This window comes from Octopus bimaculoides, chromosome 3, assembly GCF_046866305.1.
Source record: "Octopus bimaculoides isolate indiv1 chromosome 3, ASM4686630v1, whole genome shotgun sequence".
Classification (NCBI taxonomy): Eukaryota; Metazoa; Mollusca; class Cephalopoda; order Octopoda; family Octopodidae; genus Octopus; species Octopus bimaculoides.
The window spans coordinates 122,685,143-122,700,683 of record NC_142930.1 but is presented as its reverse complement, the minus strand read 5'-3'; the positions used below and the strand labels follow the sequence as shown (position 1 = coordinate 122,700,683).

Here is a 15,541-nt window from a genome sequence, read left to right as displayed (position 1 = left end):
GTATAAATGTATTTGCGTATGAATGCATATTTGTACATATGTGGGTATAAAGGAAATGCTATTTCGGACACGCCCGATTATACGCATGTATTTTAAGATGTATCATAGATAAATTTAGAGAAAAATAAACACAAAAAGAGAAAGAGACATATAAATCAATTGATAGACAGATTCCGAGTAAAAGGGATATTTTGTTTCGTCATTACATGAAATATATTCAATTACATAAACTATTAACTGATCCAAATGCTGGTATTGTATATATAAATAATATCCGGTTTGAAACTGAGAAATGTCGGTGAAGTAACACATGAATAATTGTTTGTTAAATCCAGAAAAATTTATGTGGATGATGCAAAGACAATAAAAAGAATTATATAAAGCTGTGATTCAGTAAAAAAAAATATAATCATAATATAATCATTAGTTTGTGATAAAAAGTAGAAGTATATTCATAAGTGTATAAACATAGAGAGGGATTTTATGCAGACAATTTAACACATGGTTTATTCCTTTACTTTTTTTTAAAATTTATTTCAGTCATTGGATAGCGGCCATGCTGGGGCACCGTATCAAACAAATTGACCGCTGTACTTATTTTTAAAAGTCTCGTACTTATTCTATCTCTTTTGAACAAACTGCTGAATTATAGGGATGTAAACAAACGAACCCCTTGTTACCAAGTGGTTGGAGGGGAACAAACACAATCACAAAGACACACACACTCACATACATTTACACACGCGTCTGCGCGCGCGCTTGCACATAGTTTCCGTCTACCAAATTCACCCCCAAGCCACAGATAGGCCCGGGGCTATAATAGGAGACACTTGTCCAAAGTGTCACGCAGTGAGACTGAATATGAAACCACGAGGCTACACAGCGAGCTTGCACCTAATCAAATGATTGTGATTTGAAAAATCTGTAGGAATGTAGTAATAATTGTATAGAGATTAATCTTATCTGTGAAACCTTTAGCACTCAGATTATTCATTTCTACTCTAGGCACAAGGCCAGAAATTTTGGGGCAGAGGCAGTCGATCAGCTCGATCCCAGTACGTAACTGGTACTTAATTTATCGACCCAGAAAGGATGAAAGGCAAAGTCGATCTCGGCGGAATTTTAACTCAGAACATAAAGACACACGAAATACCGCTGAGCATTTCGCTCGGCGGGCTAACGTTTCTTGTTTCTTTACTGTCCACAAGGGGCTAAACATAGAGGGGACAAAAAAGGACAAACAAAGGGATTAAGTCGATTGCATCGACGCCAGTGCGTAACTGGTACTCAATTTATCGACCCAAAAGGATGAAAGGCAAAGTCGATCTCGGCGAAATTTGAACTCAGAACATAAAGACGCGCGAAATACCGCTATGCATTTCGCCTGGCGTGCTAAAGTTTCTGCCAGCTCGCTGCCTTAGCAAGCATTCAGATTATTCTGTCAAATGTGATACATGTTTATTTATATTCTTTTGAGTTCATCATGGATTATCCCATTGCTTCAAGATTCTGATGATGCGATTGCTTATTTCAAGAATGATATTCTCAGATAGGTGTGAAACGTTGGATCTGATTTAGTTTTAACATAAGGGTGGTAGAACATTCGGGCCACATATGACCGGTATAAATGGTAAAATGTTAAACAAACATCAATTTTGCATATATACAAATACGTGTGCATGTGTGTGTGTGTGTGTGTGTGCGTGCGTGCGTGCGTGTGTTTCCTTGTGTTTGTGTTTGTCCCCACATGCTTCACAACCAGTATTGGTTTATTTACTTGCCTGTAACATAGCGGTTAGACATAAGTACCAGGCTGAAAAATTAAATACTGGAGTTTATTTATTTGACAAGGCAGTGCACCAGCTTGGCCTCAGTCTAATGACGCAAAATAAAAACAAACATCAATTTAACGCTTTGCATATATATATATACGTATAAATATGTGTGTGTGTGTGTATGTAAGTATACACACGCACACATAAGTACGTATATCTGTATGTTTGTATTTGTCCCCCTACAACCACTTAACAACTGGTATTGATTCTTTTGTGTCCCCATAGTTTTGCGATACATCGTAAAGTAAATACCACCATGACCGATATCCAAACTACAGTGGAAAAGGCTAGTCTCTGGATTTGGTTAAAAAGAGACGATGAGCGATGGCTAGATAATTATTGAGCTTTATTTGATAACCAGCTGATCTAGCAAGCGGGGCCTCATATCAGTGAGGGGAGCCGGTGCGCATTGATGCTGTCGAGAGGTAGGCCCCGAAACGACGCGCATTCTCTCCTGGTGACCCCAGACACTTGCTAGCTTCCGGTATGCGTAAGTTGTTTGCAAAACAGCTAACAAAAAAAAAAAAAGATCCCAGAGAATAAGTACCACACTTAAAAACTACGTACTGGGGTCGATTCGTTCGATCAAAGCTTTCATGGTGGTGTCCAGGCATGGCTACATCCAATGACCAAAACAAATGAAAAATAACGATATACATAAACCTTATTTTTATAATGATTTCCAGCTTTTGAGATCAGCTGCCCATATTTTACAAATAAAGGCTGCTGATTTCTAGAGAATGGAAATAATTCTTTGCACCGATGTCGGTAGATTTATGATGTTTATTTTATTTTTAGATATCTTCTCTATATATAGGCCAGTCTAGCTTTAACGTTTTTTCGTCGTTCTGGTGCCTTTAACGGAATTGCAATTTTGCGACCTTCTAAACCACAAAGACATTTCTACACACATTAACATGTTGCAAAACATTTTCTCTCGTTATCTGTTCATTAACATTCAACTCTCATTTTAACGGACTCATAATCCTAACAATGTGATAGGAGAAAAAGACTATAAACGCTTTAAAGATCGTTATTCAATTTTGCTGTCTTCAATCCGTTTTCGTGCCTACCATCACCTATGGTCATGAGTATTGGATACTGACCGAAAGAGAATGACCGCGAATACAAGCAGCGAAACTTAAGGTCTTCCAAGTGGTAGCTGGAGTAAAAGTGACTCGACTGTTTGCGAGGCTCGGAGATCAAGGAATCTCTCCAAGTCGAGCCTCTACTTCTCCGCATTGAGAGGTACAGCTCCAGTACTGAGGACAAGGGATTAAAATGTCACAGGAAAGAATCCCAAGATTGAGTCTTCAAACTGAGTCAACCAGCAGCAAACCTAGGAGTAGACCAGAAAAACGTGGTGGTTGGATAATATCCATAGTTTTAGTTGCTCACACTTGGAAATCCAGTCGGAAAGTGTAGTAACGGTTACTCCAGATAGGACTCAATGCAAGAGACACCTGGTTGTCTACGCGACGACCCTCTCTTTGAGCAGAAAGGGTCATAGGCGGGGATGGATGGATGGATGGGTGGATGTTTGGATGGAAGGATGGACGGATGGATGGATGGAACTTTTGAAAATTATGTATCAATTTTTTTTAAATTGCAATCAGCATTATTTATATTCAACATTATTTTTTTCTGTATTCAAGCCCAATTTTGTCCCAACAACCAAGAATACAAGACCAAAGTGTTAACTTGTCAACCATCTTGTACTGATAAATCACCTAACTGCAATACTTACACCGAAGGCTGTGTGTGCAAACCTGGATTTATTCTCAGTGGAGAAGAGTGTATTCCCGAATCAGAGTGTGGTTGTTTGAAGGCAAATTTCTATATGACTGTAAGATGAATATATTTTATTTTAATAATATTTCCTCAGTATATAGTAAGAAGTGTAGTTTCAGATAAGATATATTTTTAGATTTATGAATATAAAGTAGGATTTTAATTTCATGTCAGAACATTTCTTAAGTGAGAGTGTATATCGAGGAATTTTATCCTAAAATGAAATCAAAATGTATAGATTCTCAATTTCTATTGATATTTGTATTGACTTTGTGAAAATTCTCATATTATTAAGTTTAAAATTGTGTCAAAGTAAAAGATATATTTCCATATAATGAGAGTCGATAAAAATTTAGCTGGTTGGTTGGTTGGTTGGCTGGTTGGTTCAATGTATGTAGGTATAATTTTTATTTGAGTACTATTTAAGTTCTTGAGAGTTCGAGCCGGTCGCTAACAGAGCGATAAGACTTTTTGAGTTTAGAAAGGTCCTGGTGTTTGTAAATAAGTGGTTGAGTTGATGTATTGGTTGAGCTGTCAATCCATACACTCAAATGTGGACATCTATTTACATAAGAATCGCACATGGAGAATTTTTGGAATATCTTACAAATCTTCATTGTGCCGCTAAGAGATGGATTTGGAGATTCTGCCTCAGTTTCTTTTGCTCTGTACGTATGCACGTACTTATGTATGTACGTATGCATATGTATATGTATGTATGTATGTATGTATGTATGTATCATTTTTCTTTGAGGTTTATATAAGTTTTTCTCGAGAGAGTTGAAGCCGATCGCTAACAGAATAATAAGACGGGTTTTAGCTAAGAGAGTTCCAGGTGTTTGGAGTTGGTGTGTTGGTTGAACTACCGACACAGACACTCAAGTGTGCGGATCTATTCACATAAGAATCTCAGATGAAGAATTTTTGGAATGTCTTATAAATCTTCACTGTGCCACTTATAGATTAGATTTGGGGAATCCGCGTCAGTTTCTTTTGCACTGTATGTATGCATATCATTATATCGTTATTTCAAGATTTCTTGCCAATAGAGAAAGAACCGGTTTCTAGCCTAAATTCAAGGTACCTTCATTGGAATTTCAACATCAACAACAGGGTCTTTTTGTTTATATGTATGTATGTATGTATGTATGTACAGGCTTGTGTGTTTTATGCATGTATTCTCATGCATATAGTTACATATATAGACATGCTCATATATGTTTAAATGATAAACTTCTGCAAACTTTTATAGATTTTTACGCTTCCAGTGATGGATTGGTTCTGTAGTCTTCGAATTAGCTTTCTCCATTCTGGTTTTGAGAAGCCTAATTTCTCAAGATTGGTATTTAGGCAGTCTGTTACATATCCCAGGTCCCCAATAATTACCGGTGTAAACCTGAACTTGTAATCTGGATAGAGTAACTGCAGATAGAGTAACTGCAGAAATACCACAGTCTGTTAGCCTCCATTCCCACATGCGTAATCTTACACTAGTCATCATGTCTTACGTTATCTAATGCCTCTTATTTCTTATTTCTTTACTGCCCACAAGGGGCTACACACAGAGGGGACAAACAAGGACAGACAAACGGATTAAGTCGATTATATCGACCCCAGTGCCTAACTGGTACTTAATTTATCGACCCCGAAAGGATGAAAGGCAAAGTCGACCTCGGCGGAATTTGAACTCAGAACGCAGTGGCAGACGAAATACCGCTAAGCATTTCGCCCGGCATGCTAACGTGTCTGCCAGCTCGTCGCCTCTTACTTCTAATGCCTCTTACTTACTAATGCCCCTTACTTCTAAGAAACATACGGGATGGTACTGAAAAGTTCCTGGCTTTGGGTAAAAAAAAAACTGCAGGAGGATCAGTTAATCATAATTCTATCCAACATGTTCCCCTCTCAGATTCACGCACTTATTGCAGCGGTCCTTCGGTTTTTCTAATCCTTGCAAAAGAACTCGGAAAGTTGGGCCTCCAGCCAGGCCTTTCACGATACCCTTACAGTCAAGAACAGCTCAGCACCCCGTTCGTATATAGCTTTGCTTGCTTCCGCGCTCTATGCATTATTTTCATTAACGTTGTAACATTATTCAAAGTTTTTATATAAATGTGTGTGACTCTGCGCGCGTGTGTGTGTGTGTGTGTATTTATGTATGTATATCATAATTTTACTATTTTCTTCTAGCTGGACGAAGAGATCTATTCGCATGATTGTCTTACAAAGACTGTATGTCACCAAGGAGGTGCAATGAAAAGTATTCAAATACCTGGTTGTTCTTTAAATAAACATTGTTCTTTGAAAGATGGTGAATATGGTTGCATATGCAGCAAAGACTATACACTGTACAAAGGAAAGTGTGAAAAGCTAGGTAAGTTCATAAATACAGAATGACAAAAAGAGCAAAATATTCTTTTGAAATATTCCTTTCTACTGTAGGCACAAGGCCCAAAATTTTTGGGGAGGGGGCCAGTCGATTAGATCGACCCCAGTCCGCAACTGGTACTTAATTTATCGACACCGAAAGGAGGAAAGGCAAAGTCGACCTCGGCGGAATTTGAACTCAGAACGTAAAGACTGGCGAGATACCGATAAGTATTTTGCCGCCGTGCTAACGATTCTGCCAGCTCGCCGTCTTAAAATGAGCAAAATATTACATATACTCACACGTACTAATGCATACACTCTTACGTACATGTACGAATGTGTGTGTGTGAACGTATACATATAATTATATATGAGTGTACGTGTATGTGTGTACATATCTATGTATATATGTAAACAAAACAAGGATAGGTAAGAGGCGAGAAGGTCAGCTTTGCTTTTCATTTTCTGGAGTGTCGATACAATAAACTACCAACCAAGTACTGAGGTCGATGAATTCAACAACCAGCCTGTCTTTCAAACATCTTGGTGTTACGCTTAATTAGAATTAATATTATGATTAATTACATTAATTTTAGAACAAATAGATTTTCAAAATCAGTAGAACACCGGTATCGGTGCAAAACGAAAAAATGTTTCGCAGTAGGTAGCGAGCTGGACAAAATGCTTAGCGGCATTTCTTCCAACTCTTTACGTTCTGAGTTCAAATTCCGCCGAGGTCGACTTTCGGAACGATGAAATAAGTACCAGTTGAGCACCGAGGCCAATGTAATCAGCTTTCCCTCCGCCTCTGAAAATTGCTGGACTTGTGTCAAAATTAGAAAGAAAAAGTAGTCGGTTATGTCTCTTTGCATTTTAAATTTTAATTCCATTGGAATAGAGTGAGATTAATAAATTAAGTACCGCTCAAATACTCGTCTATTTCTCGCTCCAGTTCCCAAACTTGTGGGTTCGTAACTAATTTCCAAATAATCAACTATTTCTTTTTCAGGACTGGGTAAATTTATTCGAGTCCAATTAGCATGGTTAAATAGGGATTCCTATTACTCGTATTCCACTTCACATCCTAACTTGTGTCTTCAGACATGTCTCCAGCATGATCGATGTAAGTCCGCTAACTACGATAACGAGAAAGAAATATGTGAACTCTTCCGAACAACTGCAGCAGAAAAACCTTTAAATCGTACTGATTGTCCAGCAAAAGATTATTATCAACTTAAAGGTAAAAAAACACAGGCATTTTCTTTTTGACTGTATATTTTATACAACAATATTATTGGGGTTGTCAATAAATTCGTTTGTTTTTGTTTCCACTAAGCACTTCATCATTATATGCGTGAAAGCGGTAAAATTTATTCATATTTCAAAAGCGTTAAACAAAAGTTATAAAGGAAGAATTGAGTTACAAAGAAATTCATAAAACGTTGTGGAAAACTACGGAGTAACAGCGCGTTCAGCAGCGATGTGTATACGTAAATACAAACTTGAGTTTGAGCTATAACACATAAAGCACGACGGGCCACGATTGTGGCCTTCAGGCACAGGTTAAAAGGCCACGATCGTGGCCCAGATAGATACATTTAATTTAAGGGCGTTTGTTGAGGTCTAATGTCACTCAAACGCTCCGATAATCCCCAGAATGCAAGAGGACTAATAGTTCAACTAATGTCTTTTCAGATGATGTAAAACTTACCACCGTTATATACTAAGAAGATATCTTAACCATTTTTTGTTTTTTATGTGTGCATGGTAGTTTCATATTCATAAAATGTGCTCAGCAGTCCATGCTATGTAAGTGCAAATTACAGCGTTTTATGCGTTATTCGAAAGCCTTTCACTGTATTTTGCCATGGAGAAAATTTCTCGCTTTAGAGCAGTGTTTCCTAACCATTTTTCCCCTATGGACCCCTTTGATTTCTGTTTGACTCTGCTGGACCGCCACAGCCATTTCATATATATATAAATTTGAAAACTCTACAAGACTAGGTGAAAGCGCTAATTTATAAAACATGACATATGAATAAAAATCTGTAAATATACAATCATCCAGACATCTGAGTACCTGATTATTATTTTTTCTAATATATATATATATATATATATATATATATATATATATATATATATATAATAAATATAATAAATGTTATTGTATTTTTATAATTAAATATTATTAGAAATTGCATAAAAAATTAAAATATTTTGTGTATTGTAGAAGTACAACCGATTTATTGCACTTAAATTTTAACAAGATCATATATGGACCACCAAGGGCCATACGGACCCTGGTTGAGAATTACTGCGGTAGATGAATAGGTGTAAATACATCGATGCATTTACATCTATTTGCTTACAGCGGCAAATTTTCTCCGTAGGAAAATACAGTGAATGATTTTCTTATGGAATCAAATATGCTTCAAGCATAGTTGAACTGGTAACAAAACTGTGATAAAGATATTTGTCATGTTTATTCATATAACGGATGCGCAATGGCCCAATGGTTAGGGCGGCGAACTCGTGGTCATAGGATCGCGGTTTCGATTCCCAGACCGGGCGTTGTGAGTGTTTATTGAGCGAAAACACCTAAAGCTCCACTAGGCTCCGGCAGGGGATGGTGGCGAACCCTGCTGTACTCTTTCACCACAACTTTCTCTCACTTTTACTTCCTGTTTCTGTTGTACCTGTATTTCAAAGGGCCAGCCTTGTCACACTGTGTCACGCTGAATATCCTCGAGAACTACGTTAAGGGTACACGTGTCTGTGGAGTGCTCAGCCATTTGCACGTTAATTTCACGAGCAGGCTGTTCCGTTGATCGGACCAACTGGAACCCTCGTCGTCGTAAGCGACGGAGTGCCAACAACAATTCATATAACATTGGAAAAGAATGAGATAAATGGTAAAAGAAAAAAAAACGAACGAATTTATCAAATGGCTTAATATATTAATTATATATAGGACGGCGCGCTGACAGAATTGTTAGTAGGCAGAACAGAATGGTTAGCGACATTTCGTCTGTCTTTATGTTCTGAGTTTAAATTTCTGTTAGGCCAACTTTGCCTTTCCTCCTTACGGGGTCGATAAAATAAGTACCAGTTGAGCATTGGGGTCGATGTAATCGTCTTACTCCATTCCCCAAACATTATGGCTTTATGCTAAAATTTGAAACCAATACTGCCGCCAAAATAAACTTTGCCTTTCTTTCTTTCCGAGTCATTAAAATGAATTACCAGTTGAGCATTGAGGTAGGGGTGGGGTCGATGCAAAACTGCTGGCCTTGTGCCAAAATGTGGAAAGGGTTACTATTTTAGATATTATTAGGTTGTCAAATAAATTTGCTCGTTTGTGGGGTTTTTTTCTCTACACAGCACTCTATCATCATTTGTCTGAAAAGATGTAAAATTTATTCAAATTTCAAAAGCAATCAAATTTATAGAGTAAGAAAAGAGCTACAATAAAGCTACAAAACATTGCGATTAAAATTCTTTTCGTACTAATTGAAATAATATTGGTAAGAATCAAAAGAAACAGGAAAAATCGAATCTCTCTGACGCACCAATATAACAGCGCATAACTCGCTACTTCCGCTTTTCTTGTGGACTTCTTGCCCCCACCTGGTCCATGTGGTAAAACACTTGGGTCCACTCTTGGGTCCACTCCGTTGCACGGTTTCGGGTCAGATCCCCCGGTTTGAGGATATCTTCCTCGTAATTCACAGCCTTCCCTCCAGACTAAAAGCTAAAGATATACACACATATCAAGGCGATGAGCTGGTGGAGCCATTAGCACACCGGGCAAACTGCTTAGCAGCATCTCGTCTGTCATTAAGTTCTGAGTTCAATTACCACCTTCGTCGACATTGCCCTCCATCCTTTCGGAGTCGATAAAATAAGTATCATCCAGTTAGATAACGGGGTGGGGGACGATATAATCGACTTACCCTCTCCTTCGAAATTTCTGACCTTGTGCTAAAATTTTAAGCAGTTCTCTCTCTATATATATATGTATATATATATATATATATATATATATATATATATATAATCAGATTATGCATCTCTGCTTGTGCATGTGTGTGTTTTCTAATATTTATGTTAATATACATGTCTTTTAAATCTAATGTATATTATTATTATTATTTAATTTCAGAAAGTAAAAATATAATTAAGGGAGCCAGCATTAGAGGGTGTCATCGATTAGTAAGCGCTACTGGTGTTGCTAACGAAGAATGTGCAAAAGAATGCAAAAAGAAGCAATGCGAAGCATTCGAATATTCTGAAGAAACGAAATCCTGTAATTTACTGCTTTCAGCGGACAAAGACTATTTTGACCTTGTGGGTAACGAACACTGGACCTTTTATGATTGGTAGGTTATAAGTAAACTGGTTTCAAATTCTGGCACAAGGCCAGCAATTTCATACGTATACATACATACATGTATATATATATATATATATATATATATATATATATATATATATATATATATGTGTGTGTGTGTGTGTGTGTGTGTGTGTGTATGTGTGAGTGTGTGTGTGTGTGTGTGTGTGTGTGTGTGTGTGTGTGTGTGTGTGTAAAAATAAATACAAAAAAAGGGTTTTGTATGATCGTGTATAGAGGAATATATTATTTTATTTAAAAGAGTTCCAACTCTGTCTGTTTTTTGTTTTATTTATATTCTTGTAAAATTAATGTGGGATATAGAATATGGAATATATAATATATAATATACAAATGGATGGTACAATGGGAATCATTTCTAAAAATAGCCAAACACCTACTGGGGTTTTAAAATCTTATCCCTATAACCAAAACACAAAAAATCTCTCAAATGTCATCATTTCTAAAAATAGCCAAACACATACTGCTGTTGTCCAAAGGAATAGGTATAAAAGACAGAAAACCAGCCAGTCTATTACAGTCTGACATACCGGCCATGATGAAATACCACAGGGTATAGAAAATACGTATTCGCCTTTATATATTTAATCCTTTATATTGAACACTCAATATTTCATATATTCAATAAGACATATTCCATATATTCAATAAGACATTCAATGCTTCATTTCATTGTACCATCCATTTTCATATTATATATTATATATTCCATATTCTATATCCCACATTAATTTTACAAGAATATAAATAAAACATAAAAAACAGACAGAGTTGGAACTCTTTTAAATAAAATAATATATGTGTGTGTGTGTGTGTGTGTGTGTATGTGCGTGTGTGTGTGTGCATGTGTGTGTGTATATACAGATAATGTGTGTGTGTGTGTGTGTGCACGTATGTGTGTATATACAGATAATGTGTGTGTGTGTGTGGTCCGCAAGATGTGCTCCTGGATTCTCAGATCTTTCTGATTCTAGAGATGCTCACACTATCATCCTTCTCTACTCTACTTTTGCCCGACCCCACCTTGAATACTGTTGCCCACTGTAGTCTCCCCATACGAAGCAACTCATTATGAAAGTAGAAGCACTCCAGAGATTAATAACAAGAAAGATAGACGGCATGACAGGCATTTATTATTGGGGTCGACTAAAAAAATCAATCTCTACTCTCTCCAACGCCGCCAGGAGCGCTACATCATTTGTGTGATATGGAAAATAGCCATCAATATTTCACAAATGATGTTGGCATCAATTTTAAAATCCACACAAGACTTGGCTCCCGTGCTATCTGCCCACTAGAAAATTCGAACTCAAGAGACATAGCAACATTACGACACAACTACTTTACCTCAACCGGTCCAGCTCTCTTTAATATTATACCAAAATTCATCAACACGGAAACAGATCCCATAAAATTCAAAAGTTCTCAGGACAAATTTCTCCAAAAAATCCCGGACCAACCTCATACACCCGGATATGTCTCCAAGAATAATAACTCTTTGGTAGAGTGGACCATGGTGCTCCATGTTTAACTAAAAACTTCACTAGGTAGTGCTATTAAGTTAAACATGACCTAGGCCTATACTGGCCGAAATCTATTTAAGTCTAAGTTTATAAAAATAAATGAGAAATTCATAAAATACTACAAAACGTACACGTAGGACAGACACAGAATAACTCTAATTCTTCATCAGTTATCAACCAAAAACACTAATACTTGGTTTCGTGCTTTTAACGATAAGACTGAGAACTTCGTATATCGGCGGCGCCCGCAAAAGTTGCAGAGAATTAGGACTCGAACAAACAAGGCAATACAGGATGGACGTACGAAATTAAACATGCAATTTGAAACGATAGACGATGATGGAATAAATACAGAATAAAGGAGACAGTCAGAATTTTGGATAATTCTTTCGTTCGTGTTAACGAACTCTTCAAGAAAAGTTGAACCAAAATAATAAAAACAGAACGTTTCATGTTGTTGTTTTTATATGAATCGAAGAGTGGTGTGTGTTTCGTTGTTTTGTTTAGAAAGGAGAAATTGGGGGGGGGGAGAAAGGGAGGAAAAGTAAGATAGAGTGCAGGACAATCGAGAAAGAAAAAGAAAAGCAAAGAGGGGAGGGGAGAGAGAGGCGGAGGTTTCTTTTCAATTATGTTGTATTGATGTGATTAACCCACTGAAATTTAATTACAATTCCAGAAAGCATTTTTCACTCACCTCTTTCCTTTCTTATTATACACCTATAAGCATATTTGTAAATATACACATTTTCTCATTCTATATTCACAGAGAAGGTAGTGGCTAAATGACCTTTCAAGATGTCGATTTTAAGAATAAGGATGGGAAAGATAAAAAAATAACAGAAAAAGATAAGATGGCGGGGAAAGATAGGGAAAGAAACTTCTTTTCAATTATACTGTATCGATGTGGTCAACGTATTTAGATTCAATTACAATTCAAGAAGATTTCTTGATTCAGCCACACGTGGTCAATGGCTTTGGGATATAAACACACAAACACCGGTTATCAAGTGGTGGTGTGGAACAAACACAGACACGAAGACACACACACACATACGTTTATATATATATATATATATATATATATATAGTGCCACGAGTTGGGAGTGAACCTGGAACCATGTGGTCGGAAAGCAAGCTTCTTATCACAAAAATTATAACAACAAAAGGGGGACTCTACCGCGTACACAATGGGTTAGACTACTCGCCACTTGTCAGTACTTAATTCGCTGAATTTTTATTTTAAATTAATGTTTTATGACTTATTCTTCTTTTCTTATTTTCAGATTCTCGTTCCAGTTCACAATTTAGTGACTTGAAGCCGTTTGAAAATATTAAGAATAAAAAATATATAACTTATGATTCAATAAAATGTATTATTTTATTTATAAAAGAAAACATGTTAATACATTTCTCAACAAATAAACTGACGTTACAGCATTCCTGCTAAATTAATGTAATTTTCGTTCTTTCGTTTTTTATTTCCTTCGTTCTAAATGTGAGTGCTAAGAAGCCAACCGTTAAACAGTTTATTTTCCTTATTCTACAGGTAAATTTCATCTTACATGTAGGAAGAACATTAAATAAGCGTACAACTCTGATGTGGATAATCTAGGACCTAGGTTTCGAACGTTCCAAATTACGTTAATGTAAATTTGATTAGTTCACATCGGCTAGATACACCGAGACAAAATTTCAAATGTCGCTACATCAATGCCAGTATATACTCGTCTGAACGCCTAGCCATTAACATACCGAAAACATATATATATATAAATTAAATCTAGAGAATCTACTAGAAGAAATGCAAGCGCTAGTTTATAAAAACATGTGACATATTAATAAAAATCTGTAAATGTACAACCATCCAGATCTCTGAGTACCTTATTTTTTCTAATATATAATACCTGTACGTCACCTCCAAACCTTCTAATATGTATATATATATATATATGATTGGCTTCTCTCAGTTTCCCTCTACGAAATCCACTCACAAGCTTTGATCGGCCCGAGGCTAATTGTAGAAGACACTTGCCCAAATTGTCACGCAGTCGGAGTGAACCCAGGTATGTGTGGTTAGCAAGTTAAGTTCTTACCACACAGTCACACACATATACGCACACATATATGAACGAATGAATGTATGTATGCATGCATAAGTGTTTGTATGTATGTATGTATGTATGTGCGGAAGGTCGGTGTGGCCAGGAAGCTCGCTTTGCAATTACAAGGATTGGGGTTCAGTCCCACTGCGTGGCGTCTTGGCAAAATGTCTATTATAGCTCGGGCCGACCAAGCTTTGTAAATGTATTTGGTAAACGAAAACTACGTGGAAACGAGTACGTTCTGTCTTATCTTCGAAACGTCTAGATAGAATAGAGACAGCTGATGAAGGGATATTCCAAGTGGCTTTCCGTTTTCCTATGTGTTCGTTCCGTTGTCTGTAGTTTATTGTTCTAACGTCCTGTACCCTGATATGCATATATATACACATGTAGATGTAAGTATGTACATATATGTGTGTATACATGTATATATATTCTTTGTATTATTACATTATTGAACGCACACGTCCTTTTTTGCAAGTAAGTCTACTATTATTCTGACGTGACTCTATCTTTCTATCTATCTATCTATTTATCTGTCTATCTATCTATCTATCTATCTATCTATCTATCTATCTTTCTATCTATTTATCTATCTGTCTTCCTCTATCGTTCTATCTATACTTCTGTCCTGGCCTCTACTTCACTGCTATACCCTTCTGTCTCTCCCTCCTTGTTCCACTTCCTCCCTCCACCATCCTCTCTATCTATTTATCTATCTGTCTTCCCCTATCTTTCTATCTATCCCTCTGTCCTGGCCTCTACTTCACTGCTATACCCTTCTGTCCCTTCCTCCTTGTTCCACTTCCTCCCTCTACCATCCTCTCTGCTCTCGTGTGACCTGTGGTCAACTTTCTTTTCACTCCAGCCGCTGTGAAGGCAAGACGAACTACTAGCGTTCTACCTCAGATTTGCGTTTGGCCGTACGGCTTTTGAATGTTGTTTTCACTGTCCAATTTTTCCTGTCTTGGTTTGTGTTTGCCACCTTGGAATCCTCTGTGTAGTGGGTTGATCCACTACTCAGGAAGAGACTATTCTAGAGTACGTTCTGTCTTATCTTCGAAACGTCTAGATAGAATAGAGACAGCTGATGAAGGGATATTCCGAGTGGCTTTCCGTTTTCCTATGTGTTCGTTCCGTTGTCTGTAGCTTATTGTTCTAACGTCCTGTACCCTGATATGCATATATATACACATGTAGATGTAAGTATGTACATATATGTGTGTATACATGTATATATATTCTTTGTATTATTATATTATTGAACGCACACGTCCTTTTTTGCAAGTAAGTCTACTATTATTCTGACGTGACTCTATCTTTCTATCTGTCTATCTATCTATCTATCTATCTATCTATCTATCTATCTATCTTTCTATCTATTTATCTATCTGTCTTCCTCTATCGTTCTATCTATACTTCTGTCCTGGCCTCTACTTCACTGCTATACCCTTCTGTCTCTCCCTCCTTGTTCCACTTCCTCCCTCCACCATCCTCTCTATC

At 37.0% G+C, this 15,541-nt stretch overlaps 1 protein-coding gene and 1 long non-coding RNA gene across 48 annotated transcripts in view; one reads left to right on the top strand and one right to left on the bottom strand.

Moving 5' to 3' along the window:
• The window catches only part of LOC106872296 (uncharacterized), a 58,790-nt gene extending 44,991 nt beyond the window's left edge, over nt 1–13,799 (top strand). For 26 of the 47 annotated variants that reach the window (XM_089349561.1, XM_089349604.1, XM_089349599.1 and 23 more), the window contains 5 exons: nt 3,491–3,681; nt 5,817–6,000; nt 7,006–7,236; nt 10,162–10,378; nt 13,483–13,571. In XM_089349561.1, the coding sequence (XP_089205687.1) occupies nt 3,491–3,681; nt 5,817–6,000; nt 7,006–7,236; nt 10,162–10,378; nt 13,483–13,486 (827 nt within the window). In that variant the 3' untranslated portion in view covers nt 13,487–13,571. Of the gene's footprint in view, nt 1–3,490; nt 3,682–5,816; nt 6,001–7,005; nt 7,237–10,161; nt 10,379–13,219; nt 13,394–13,482 lie in introns of those variants that run through there. The other 21 variants (XM_089349600.1, XM_089349589.1, XM_089349578.1 and 18 more) reach the window with 2 other exon arrangements.
• Nucleotides 1–15,541, bottom strand: part of LOC149136673 (uncharacterized) — a 367,529-nt gene that overhangs the window by 331,643 nt on the left and 20,345 nt on the right. The gene's annotated exons all lie outside the window — the stretch shown is intronic.